General features: G+C 44.6%; 1 protein-coding gene across 2 annotated transcripts in view; it reads left to right on the forward strand.

Moving 5' to 3' along the window:
- LOC113830081 (transient receptor potential cation channel subfamily A member 1 homolog) overlaps positions 1–12,500 on the forward strand; it is a 31,474-nt gene that overhangs the window by 7,487 nt on the left and 11,487 nt on the right. Inside the window, exons 7-17 of one of the 2 annotated variants that reach the window (XM_070116050.1) lie at positions 413–651; positions 959–1,117; positions 1,269–1,391; positions 2,721–2,840; positions 3,859–3,986; positions 4,377–4,533; positions 5,206–5,402; positions 6,478–6,730; positions 7,284–7,426; positions 9,284–9,427; positions 10,732–11,007. In XM_070116050.1, the coding sequence (XP_069972151.1) occupies positions 413–651; positions 959–1,117; positions 1,269–1,391; positions 2,721–2,840; positions 3,859–3,986; positions 4,377–4,533; positions 5,206–5,402; positions 6,478–6,730; positions 7,284–7,426; positions 9,284–9,427; positions 10,732–11,007 (1,939 nt within the window). The remainder of the gene's footprint in view (positions 1–412; positions 652–958; positions 1,118–1,268; positions 1,392–2,720; positions 2,841–3,858; positions 3,987–4,376; positions 4,534–5,205; positions 5,403–6,477; positions 6,731–7,283; positions 7,427–9,283; positions 9,428–10,731; positions 11,008–12,500) is intronic. The other variant, XM_070116051.1, reaches the window with a different exon arrangement.

Consider the following 12,500-nt stretch of genomic DNA (forward strand, 5'->3'; position numbering starts at 1 on the left):
TTCTTAAAAAAAAAAAAAAAAAAACGAGATATCATTCGTTTGGCAAAAAAAGACAAAATTAGTAATGTGGGAAAAATTATCATAATGATAATTATGATAAAAAATAGTTTTGATGGTGATAATAATGATGATAATGATGATAATAATAATGATAATGATTATGATAATGATGATTATTAAAATGATGGTAACGAAAATGAGAATGAGACTGATAATGATAATTGCAAAAATAGTGCTAATAATAGCACTGATAATGATAATAACCATAATGATAAAAGTAATAATACTAATAACAGAAACAACAAAGAAAATAATAATTACGATAAGGATAATGTGAGGATAATAGTGATAATGACAATACATCATCAATAATAATAATAATAATAACAGATGATTATAATAACAGCAACAGCAACAACCTCCCTACAACCTCCTTCAGGAACTCAGCCCGACGCCCCACAAGCTTCCACGCCCACCACGCCCACCACGCCCTCAGAGTCCACCGAGGAGTCCATGGTGCGTCTCCTGGCGAAGCACGGCGCCCTCCTGGATGCTCAGGACAAGTACGGACAGACGCCCCTGCACTTCGCTTCCATGACGGGCAACCTGGCGGCGGCGAGGGACCTCATCCGGTGCGGGGCGGTGGTGGAGGTGAGGAGGGGGCGGGGGGTAGGGGGGGGGGGGGGGTGGAGGTGAGGAGGGGGCGGGGGGTCGGGGGGGGGGGTGAGGGATGTATATACATATATATGTGCATGTATACTTATGCATACATACATTAATACATACATTCATACGTGCATACATTCATTTACGCACGCACACACACACACACACAAACACACACACACACACACACACACACACACACACACACACACACACACACACACACACACACACACACATATATATATATATTGCTATCCTGTTTTCCATTATCTCCACCCGCCCCCCCCAGATCGAGGACAACCAGCAGATGACGCCCATCATCGTCGCGGCCACGTACGGATACACAGACATCGTTCGTTTACTTCTCATCCAAGCCAAAGCCAACATCAGACAAGCGGACTCATCCAAACAAAACGCTTTGCATCGAGCAGCGAAAGGAGGACATTTGGTAAAATATCTATCGTCTCAAATTATCGTATAATTTCATACGATCCCAAAATCCTAATATAATTCCCAATAAACAAAAAAGTAGAAGAATTAGAGAGATTATAAAAACACCGAACTCGTCTCACCGCATTTGACTCGGGCTTCGTCTTCAGGAAATCGTGAAGATGATGATTCAGACCGCCAAGACGATGAAGAATTTCCAGAGCTTCTTAGACGCTCGAGACGCCAAGAAGAAGACCTCCTTGTACCATGCAGCGAGTAATGGCCATGCAGAGGTGGGTTGTTATTCGGTTTTGCTTATTTATCCTTGATCTATTTTTTTGTTTTTGGTCGTATCGCTATACGTTATTTAATGATTTCTTTTTTTTTTTTTTTGGAATTTCTCTCTTTGTCTCTCTCTATCTCGCGCACTCTTTTTTTTCCTCTTCTGGCCCTATCTCTCACCCTCTCTCTCTCTTCTTCTTCTTTTTCTTTTCCTTCTACTTCTTCTTCTTCTTCTTCTTCTCTCTCTCTCTCTCTCTCTCTCTCTCTCTCTCTCTCTCTCTCTCTCTCTCTCTCTCTCTCTCTCTCTCTCTCTCTCTCTCTCTCTCTCACTCTCTCACTCGCTCTTGCCCTCTTTCATTCTCTCCCAAAGTGAACAAATCACAAAATGAATAAATGTATAAGTTAATAAATGAAAAAAAACACGTGTATAAGTAAAGTGACAAAAAATTATAGATAAATATATGAAAATAATAGATAAACAGCTTGATAAATAAAGTAAAATAATAAAGTAATGAACAAATCAATGAATAGACAGGTAAATAAATAAATAGACTAAAAAAGATAAATGAATAAATCATGGAAAAGATACACACACACACACACACACACACACACACACACACACACACACACACACACACACACACACACACACACACACACACACACACACACACACACACACACACATATATATATATATATATATATATATATATATATATATATATATATATATATATATATATATATATATATATATATATGTATGTATATATATATATATATATATATATATATATATATATATATATATATATATATATATATATATATATATATATATATATATAGACAAACAGATAGACAAATACACTAAAGAAATTACAAAAAAAATCCTGGATAAGATAGACAGATAGACAGATAAATAAAGACAAACAAATACACAAAAAATAAACAAGCAAATCTTGATTAAGACAGACAGAAAAACAGATAGACGGATAAATAGATAAATGAAAATAGTCAAATATGTAGACAGACAAAAAGATAGACAAATAGATTGGTAGAAAAATAGATAAATGAAAATAGGCAAATAGATAAATAGATAGATAGAAAATAGATAAATAGATAGACAGATAAATAGATAAATAAAGATAGGCAAATAGATAAATAGATAGATAGAAGAATAGACAAATAAACAAATAGATAGACAGATAAATAGATAAACGAAAATAGACAAATAGATAGACAGATAAATAGATAAACGAAAATAGGACAATTAGATAAACGAAAATAAACAAACAGACAGATAGATAATAAATAGATAAATGAAAACCCAGGTCGTGGCCTCGCTGCTCGCCGAAGGGGCGGACGTGGACGCCGACAACGTGACCTTGGCCACGCCCCTCCACGCCGCCGCCAGCGTCGGGAATGTGCTGGTGATCTCCATGCTGCTGGAGGTGAGGAAAAGGGGGGGGCGTGAGGGGGAGGGGAGGAGGAGGAGGGGAAGGGTAGGGAGGAAGGGAGGGGATGGGGGAAGGGGGAGGGGAGGGGGAAGGGAGGGGGGGGGAAAGGAAGGAGGAGGGGTGGGGGGATGGAGGGACGGGGAGGGGGGGGAAGGAGAGGGTGGGAGGGGGAGGAGAGGAAGGGAGTGGAGGAAGGGGGTAGAAGGGGGAGGAGGGAAGGGAGGGGAATGAGGGAGGGTAGGGGGAAGAGGGGGAGGGAGGAAAAGGGGGTGGGGATTGGGGAAAGGAGGAGGAAGGGTAGGGGAAATGAACGAGGGTAGGGAATGGGATGGGGTGAAAGGGTAGTGAGGGAAGGGGAGGGGGGGAGGAAGGGGGTAGATGGGGGAAGAGGAAGGAGGAGGGAGGGGGATAATCCTCTTGATATAGGTAGAATTATCAATATAGTTACGGAGATGATAGTATTATTTTTTTACTAACGATGACAAACAATAACAATAAAAGCTTCATCAGCAAGTAATCCAAATACCCCCCCCCCCAGAAAAATCAAAATAGTAATAATAATGATGATAATGATAATAATAATAATAATAATAAAATAAAAAATAATGATAATAATAATAGACAATAATGATAATAATAATAGACAATAATGATAATAATAATAATAATAACAATAATAATAATAATAATAATAATAATCATAATAATAATAATAATGATGATGATGATAATAATAATAATAATAATGATAATAATAGTAATGATAATGATAATAACAATAATATCAATAATGATAATAATAATAATACTGATAACAGTAATGATAGATAACGATAATAATGATAATGATAAAAATAATGATAATCTTCATAATAACAACAATAAGATACATCAACCAAGAAAAAACAACAACAACAACAAACCAACCTACACCCTTTCCTTCCTTCACTCTACACCCTCCTCCCCCACGACACCACCCTTCACGCCCACCACGCCCACCACGCCCACGCAGTACAACGCCCAACTCGACGCCACAGACCTCTACCAGCGCACGCCCTTGATGTACTCTGCGGGCGGCGACCACACCGAGGCCATCGCGACGTTGGTGTCCAGGGGTGCCAGTATGGATGCCAGGGACCTGTGAGTGCCACCGATATGCATGTTTGGGTGTATCTTTTTATATGTGTCAGTTTGTCTGTCAGTCAATCAGTCTATCTATTTCTAACTATCTATCTATCCATCTATCAATCAATCTATATATCTATCTATCAGCCAGTCAGTCAGTCTCTGTCTGTCTGTCTGTCTGTCTATCTGTCTATCTATCTATCTATTTATTTATCTATCTACCTATCTATCAATTAATTTGCCTATCTATCTAGCAGTCAATAAACCAATCAATCAATCTATATAGCTATCCATCTATCAATCTATCTATATGCCCATTTATCTATCCATTGACATATACCAGCAATAATAAAAATGAAGAATATAACCTCCCCCCCCACCCCCCACCCCACCCACCCCCACCAGGAACCGGTCGACCCCCCTGCTGATCGCGGCGCAGAGCGGGCACGCGGCGGCCGTGCAGGCACTCCTCGACCTGGGTGCCAACGAGAGGGCCATGGACAAGCTGGACAAGACGGCCCTCTACCTCAGCGCCGAGCATGGCAAGCTGGAGGCACTGCAGGTGGGTTTAAGTGTCATATTTTTGTTTGTTTTATATAGCTGCATTTTGGTTTGGTTATTTTGCTCTATTGGTTTTTTTTTTTTTTTTTTTTTTTTTTTTTTGATCTTCTCTATTTGCCTATTCTTTTTTTATTTTCTATTTCATTCTTACTTTATTTTAGTCATTTGTGGTATAAGGGGAGGTGAAGGGAGAATTGGAAAGATATATATATATATATATATATATATATATATATATATATATATATATATATATATATATATGTATACAAATATATATATATATATATATATATATATATATATATATATATATATATATATATATAGAGAGAGAGAGAGAGAGAGAGAGAGAGAGAGAGAGAGAGAGAGACACAGAGAGAGAGAGAGAGAGAGAGAGAGAGAGAGAGAGAGAGAGAGAGAGAGAAAGGCATAGATAGACAGGCCACAGAAACAGACAGTCATACAAACAGAAAGGGAGCATATAAAAAAAATCAAGACAGAAAAAATATGAACGAAGAACGAAGAAAAACGAAAAACAGAAAATCCGAAGAAAAAACGAAACACAAACAAAAAACGAAGAAAAAGCGAAAACAAACAGAAAAAACTCAAAACAAACAAAAAAGACAAAAAACAAACCTAAAAAAAAAAAAAAAAACTCTTCCTCCTGCAGGTGCTGACGGAGAGCGAGCGAGGGCGCGACCTCCTGAACTTCCCCGACTGCTACGGGCGCCCCCCGCTGCACGTGGCGGTCTCCTGCGGCAACATGGCGGTGCTGGAGATGCTGCTGAAGGCGGGGGCTGAAGTCTACAAGAAGAATGAGGAACAGGACACCATACTGCACTTGGCGGCGAGGAAGGGCTATACCGGGTAAGGGGGAAGGGAGGGAAGGGAGGGGGTCTTATGAAATTCTGTTTTTTTTCTGATTTTTTTCGTTTTTTTTTGGGGGGGGGTGGAAGGGGGAGGGGTCTTATGAAAATCCGTTTTTCAGTTTTTTTTCTGATTTTTTCGCTTTTTTTTGGGGGGGGGATGGAAGGGGGGAGGGGGTCTTTTGTGATTATGTTGGGGTTTCTCTTTTGTTATTCTTTTGTGGGGTGTTTGCTGTCAGTCTCGTGTTTGTTTCATGCATATTTTAATATTATTATTATTATTTAGTTTCTTTTATGACTCCTTCGTCTCTCTTGTCTTCTTTTATGTGTCTTGTGTTCTCTGTCTGACTATTTTTTTCAAAAAAAAAAAGGGCACAAACTAGATTTATTGAAATAAGTGAGACAAGTTTCGGTTTTTGTCTCACTTATTTCAATGAATCTAGCTTGGGGATTGTGATTTTCCATTCAGTCTAGAATATCAGAAAAGTAAACATGATGATGATGATAATGGTGATAATAGTGGTAATATATGAGAAAGATTTCTTCTTTTTTGTGTCTTTCCTCATTCGCTCTTTGTGATTCTTTACCTTCTCTCTCTCTCTCTCTCTCTCTCTCTCTCTCTCTCTCTCTCTCTCTGTCTCTCTCTCTCTGTCTCTCTCTCTCTCTCTCTCTCTCTCTCTCTCTCTCTCTCTCTTCCCTTCTCTCTTTTCCTTCCTTCAAATCCTTCTCTTCCTCCCTCTTCCTTCTTCCTTCCCGCCCTCTTCTCCCTCTTCTTTCTTCCTTCCCTCCCTCTCTCCCTCCCTCCCTCTACTCCCTTCCTCTCCTCCTTCTCCCTCTTACTTCATCCCTCCATCTTCTTTTCCCTCTTCCTTCTTCCCTCTATCCCTCCCTTCCTTCCTTCCCCCTCATCTTCCACCCCTTCCTCCTCGCTCCCTCCCTCCTTCTTTACCTCTTTCCTTCTTCCCTCTATCCCTCCCTTCCTTCCTTCCCCCCTCATCTACCACCCCTCCCTCCTCACCTCCCCCCCCCCTCCACACACCCTCACCTTCCCCCCCCCCCCATCCCTCCTTTTACAGCATCGTCCGCGAGCTCGTAGTGGAATGCCGGTCCATGCTGGACGCCGAAAACGAGGACTTGGACACGCCCCTTCACCTCGCCTGCAAATTCGGGCACGAGGAGGTGGTCAAGGTGCTGCTCGAATCAGGCTCCGACGTAGGTGACACCAACGCTGCCTGTGCCACGCCCTTGCACCTGGCAGCGGAGAAGGGCCACGCCGAATGTTGCAGGATGTTGCTGCAACACGGGGCGCATATTGATAGTTTTAATAAGGTGGGTTGTCTGTGATTTTTTATTTATTTATTTGTTGTATTTATTTATTTATCTATTGATTTATTTATTTATTTATTGAGGTTCTTGGTAATCATTTCATTCTTTTTCTTTGTTTGCTCTACATTTATCTGTCCGTCTGTCTATTTCTCTCTTTCTTTGTCTCTCTTTTTCTACTCTCTCTCTCTCTTTTTACCTCTCTATATCTCTGTATCAATCTATCTCTCTCTCTCACTCATTCTTACTGCTTCTCTCTCCATCCTTCCCACCTATCCGCCCATCCATCCACCCCTTTCCTCCTTCCCTCTCCACCCACCCTGCTTCACTCACTCTCCCTCCCTCCCTCTTTCAATCTCCACCCACCCTCCCTCCCTGCTTCTCTCTCCACCCCACTCTCACTCTCCCTCTACCCATCCTTCCCTCTCCTTCCCTCCCTCTCCACCCACCCTCCCTCCCTCCTTCTCCTTCCACCCCACTCTCACTCTCCCTCTACCCCTCCCTCCCTCTCCACCCATCCTCCCTCTCCCTCACTCCCTCCCTCCCTCTCCCCCAACAGGACAACAAGACCCCTCTCCTTCTAGCGGTGTTGGGGAGCCACGTGGGGGTCACTCGCCTCCTGCTCGACCACGGGGCGTCCCTCAGGTCCCGAGATGCGACGGAGATGAACGCTCTGGAGATCGCCATCGAAAACGGGTTGAGGTGAGGCTGTGGGGGGCGGGGGGGGATGGGAGGGGGGGATGGGAGGGGGGTGAGTAGAGGGTGAGGGGGTAGAGGGGGTTGGTGTTGGGAAGGGGGAGGGGGAGGGTAGTGGGGGGATGGGAGGGGGGGAGGGGGGATGAGGTAAGTGGGGGTTGGGGTGGGAGGGGGGAGGGGAAGGGGAAGGGGAAGGGGAGGGGAGGGTGAGGGTTGGGTGGGGGAAGATGGGAGGTTGGGGTGAGTGGAGAAGGAGGAGGAGTGGGAGGGGAAGGGAAGGGAAGAGGTGTGGTTGGGTTGGGAGGGGGGAAGGGGAAGAGGGGTTTGGAAGGGGAAGTTGGGAGGATGGGGTAAGTGGAGGCTGGAGGGGTAGGGAGAGGGGAAGGGGAAAGGGAGAGGATGGGAGGATGGGGGTGAGTGGAGGGGTGGGTGGGAGGGGGGGGGGACAGGGAGGAGCGGGAAAAGGATGTGAGGGGGGGGGGAAGGGGAGGATTGAGGTGAGGGAAGGGGGGTGGGGAAGGGATGGTTCATGAAGTGGATGGTTGATAGATGGATAAACTGATAGATGGATAGATAGAAAGATAGATAGATAGATAGATAGATAGACATATAGATAGATAGAGAGATAGACAGACAGACTGACTGATAGATAAAAATATAGATAAAGAAATAGCTAGACAGATGGATGGATAAACTGATAGATAGATAGATAGATAGAATAGATAGATAGATAGATTGATAGACTGATAGATATACATACAAACAGATAGACAGATAGAGAGGATAGATAGATAGATCGTAGATAGATAGATAGATAGTAGACAGATAAATAGATAGTAGACAGATAGATAAATAGTAGATAGATAGATAGATAAGTGAGAATGGAAAGGACTGAGCAAAATAGATAAATGTAGAGGTATGGATGAAATAAACGAATTCATAAAATGTGAGTGGATAGTTCAGTATGATAGACTGATTTGTAGGTGGGTTTGTGTTAGTAAATAAAAATTAATTCAGTTTGTTAGAAAGACCAGATAATTCTTTCTTTCTTTCTTTCTCTCTTTTTGCCTGTCTATGCCTTGTATGTCTCTGCGTTTGTCTGTTTGTCTGTCCGTCTGCCTCTCTTTGTATGTCTGTCTATCTGTGTCTGCTTGTCTGTCTGTTTTGTCTCTCATTCTGCCTGTCTGTCTGCCTATCCTATTTGTCTATCTGGCTGTGTTTGTCTGCTTCTAAATCTCTCTCTCTCTATCTATCTATCTATCTTCTCTCTCTCTCTCTCCCTCTATCTATCTATCTATCTATTTACCTCTCTCTCTCTCTCTTCTCTCTCTCTCTCTCTCTCTCTCTTCTCTCTCTCTCTCTCTCTCTCTCTCTCTCTCTCTCTCTCCCTCTCTCTCTCTCTCTCTCGCTCTCGCGCTCTCTCCCTCCCTCCCTCCTACCCTCCCTCCCTCCCCCCTCCCACCCTCTCCTTCCCTCCCCCTCCCCTCCCCTTCTCCCCCTTCCTCCCTCCCTCCCCACCCCCTCCTTCCCCACCCTCCCCATCTCCCTTCCTCCTTCCCTCCCTCCTTCCTTCTCTCTCTCTATCTATCTCTCCCCCACCCTCCCTCCCTCCTTCCCTCCCCCTTCCCTCCCTCCCTCCCTCCCTCCTTCCCTCCCTCTTTCCTTCTCTCTCTCTATCTATCTCTCCCCCATCATCTCCCTCCCTCCCTCCCTCCCTCCCTCCCACCCTTCCCCACCCTCTCCCTCCCCCACCCTTTCCCCCCCCCCCCCTCCCCCACCCTCCCTCCCTCTCTCCTTCCCCCCCTCCCACCCTCTCCCTCTCTCTCTCTCTCTCTCTCTATCCCTCCCTCCCCATTCCCCCAGAGACGTGGTCCTCAGCATCCTCCGATCCCCAGCGTGGGAAGAAGGCCTGAGGAAGGTGTACGAGGATCAGGACGGACACCGCTCCACGCCCTTCAGGAAACTCGTCGAGAAGATGCCTGAGGTCGCCGAGGAGGTGCTGGATAGGTAGGTGGGTGGGAGAGGTGGATGGGGGTGGGTGGGGGTGGGTGGGAGAGGTGGGTGGGAAAGGTGGATGGGGGTGGGTGGGAGAGGTGGATGGAGATGGATGGAAGTGGATGAGTAAGATGGATGGGGGTGGATGGGGTGGGTGGAAGTGGTTGGGAAAGGTGGATGGGGTGGATGATAGAGATGGATGATGGTGGATGAGAGATGGATGATGGTGGATGGGGGTGGATGGGAGAGGTGGATGTGGATGGAGCTGGATGGGAGAGGTGCATGTGGATGGGAGAGGTGGATGGAGGTGGATGTGGATGGGAGAGGTGGATGTGGATGGGAGAGGTGGATGTGGATGGGAGAGGTGGATGGAAGTGGATGAGAGAGGTGGATGGAGGTGGATGGGAGAGGTGGATGTGGATGGGAGAGGTGGGTGGAAGTGGATGAGAGAGGTGGATGGAGGTGGATGTGGATGGGAGAGGTGGGTGGAAGTGGATGAGAGAGGTGGATGGAGGTGGATGGGAGAGGTGGATGGAGGTGGATGAGAGAGGTGGATGGAGGTGGATGAGAGAGGTGGATGGAAGTGGATGGGAGAGGTGGGTGGAAGTGGATGAGAGAGGTGGATGGAGGTGGATGGGAGAGGTGGATGAGAGAGGTGGATGGAAGTGGATGGGAAAGATGGATGGAAGTGGATGGGATAGGTGGATGGAGGTGGATGGTGGTGCATGCGAGAGATGGCGTTTTGGATGTGGATGGGAGAGGCGGATTTTTAATGGTAGTGGAGGTGGATGAGACAACCAGGATTTTTTTTTTTTTTTTTTTTTTTTGGTAGAGCTGGGTAAGAAGTGGATTTCCTTCAATGTTGGAGGTGGATCTTTTGGTGATGTTGAATGTGGATAGGAAAGGTAAGTTTATGATGTTGGAGATGGAATGTCATGGTGGATATTTAGTGATATTGCACATCGAAGAAACGGATACATTTTCAACTAACCCATATCCACTTTCTCTTTCTCCCTGTCTCCTTCTCTCTCTCTCTCTCTTCCTTCCTCCCTCCGTCCCTCCTCCCTCCTTCCCCTCCCTTCCTACCCCCTCCTTCCGCCTCCCTTCTTCCCTCCCTCCTTCCTTCCCTCCATCCCTCCCTCCTTCCCTCCCTTCTTCCCTCCCTCCTTCCTTCCCTCCATCCCTCCCACCCTCCCTCCCTTCCTTCCCACCCCTTCCTTCCCTCCCCTCCCACCACCCCACCCTCCCACCCTCCCCACCCCCCTTCCCACCCTCCTTCCCTCCCTTCCCTCCTCCCCCCCACCCCCTCCCCCAAGATGCATCAAAACCTCCAAGGCGTCCCTCGACCCCAAAGAAACCCAAGAAGAGGTCAACTTTGAATTCCTCGACGACACCTACCAACTCCGCACCGGTCCGTCCCAGTTCGACTCCCGCGGCAGACTGGTGTCGCATGCTCGTCCTTACACCACGAACGCCAGAGAGCTCACCAACAACCACCCGCTTATGCTCATGGTGGTGTACTTAAGGACGAACCTGCTGGCGCATCCCGTGTGTGTGCATCTCATCAAGCAGAAGTGGTATAATTATGGCAGGTAAGTGGTGTGATAATGGTAGTGGTATGGGTATGGTAGGTGAGAGGTGGTGTGATAATGGTAGTGGTATGGCTGTGGCAGGTGAGAGGTGGTGTGATAATGGTAGAAGTGGTATGGCTATGGTAGGTGAGAGGTGGTGTGATAATGGTAGAAGTGGTATGGGTGTAGGAGGTGAGAGGTGGTAGGTATGACTAAGGTAGCGGTATGGTTATGGCAGGTGAGAGGTGGTGTGACTGTGGTAGTGGTATGGCTATGGTAGGTAAGAGAGGTGGTACGACTATGGTAGTGGTGTGGTTATGGAAGGTAAAAGAGGTGGTATGACTATGGTAGTGGTATGGTTATGGAAGGTAATAGTGGTATGAATTTGGTAGTGGTGGTAGAAGTGGTATGGTTATGGCAGGTGAGAGGTGGTATGGTAATAGTAGAAGTGGTATGGTTATGGCAGAAGTGGTATGGTTATGAGAGAAGAGGTATGATAATGATAGAAGAGGTATGACTATGGAAGGTAAAAGAGGTGGTACGACTATGTTAGTGGTGGTAGAAGTGGTATGGTTATAGCAGATGACAGGTGGTATGATAATGGTAGAAATGGTTTGGTTATAGCAGGTAAGAGAGGTGGTATGACTATGGTAGTGGTATGGCTATGGCAAGCGAGAGGTGGTATGATAATGGTAGAAGTGGTATGGTTATGGCAGGAGTACCGGTATACATATGGTAGTGGTATGCATAACAGTGTCAAAAGTAGTATAACTATGACATATAACTATAACAGGTAAGAGAAATTATATATCTACAGTTGATTAAGTGGTATAACTAATAACAATTGAGAAAAGTGGTATGATATCTATGGTATAAATAGTTAAAATAAGTGGTTTAATTTTGCCAGTTCAGTGAAATAGAATCACCATCAGTGTATCGCAATAACGGTATAGAATGCGTTAATGTGTACCTACCTATGCTTCTGTTATGTATAAACATTTAATCTGAAATTTAGAAAACGTATTTTTGGGGCAGTTGGTCTGAGAACTGCAGCTATGACAGAAAATAAAAGGCAATGACTAGTATTATCAGAAAGAGATTTATTTATTTTTATTTATTTATTTTTTGTTTATTATTATTATTTTTTTTATTCAGTTGTGAGTAGCGACATCCTCGGAAAACTATCAGGCATATTAATCTTTATGATCTGTTTGCCTTTAAAAATGTCTAACATTAGATTTATTGTTCATTATGATGTAAATAATTCCAGACGCGCGTTTTGCTAAATAAAGTCTTGTTTTTAGTCAATGAACATTATTCATATAAACATTAATGATAATGCACATGTCTATAATATGGATGTGTGCTTCATTTTTTGTAGCTAAAGCTTTGCAAACATTATCGAATGGAATTTCTGTGTATCACGAGAATTACCAAATCACAGCTATTGTTGTGTTTTGCCCAATATTAATTGCATCATTAATTCCATCATCATTAGTCCAATACGTACTAAA

The sequence above is a fragment of the Penaeus vannamei genome, chromosome 38 (genome assembly GCF_042767895.1).
Source record: "Penaeus vannamei isolate JL-2024 chromosome 38, ASM4276789v1, whole genome shotgun sequence".
Lineage (NCBI taxonomy): Eukaryota > Metazoa > Arthropoda > Malacostraca > Decapoda > Penaeidae > Penaeus > Penaeus vannamei.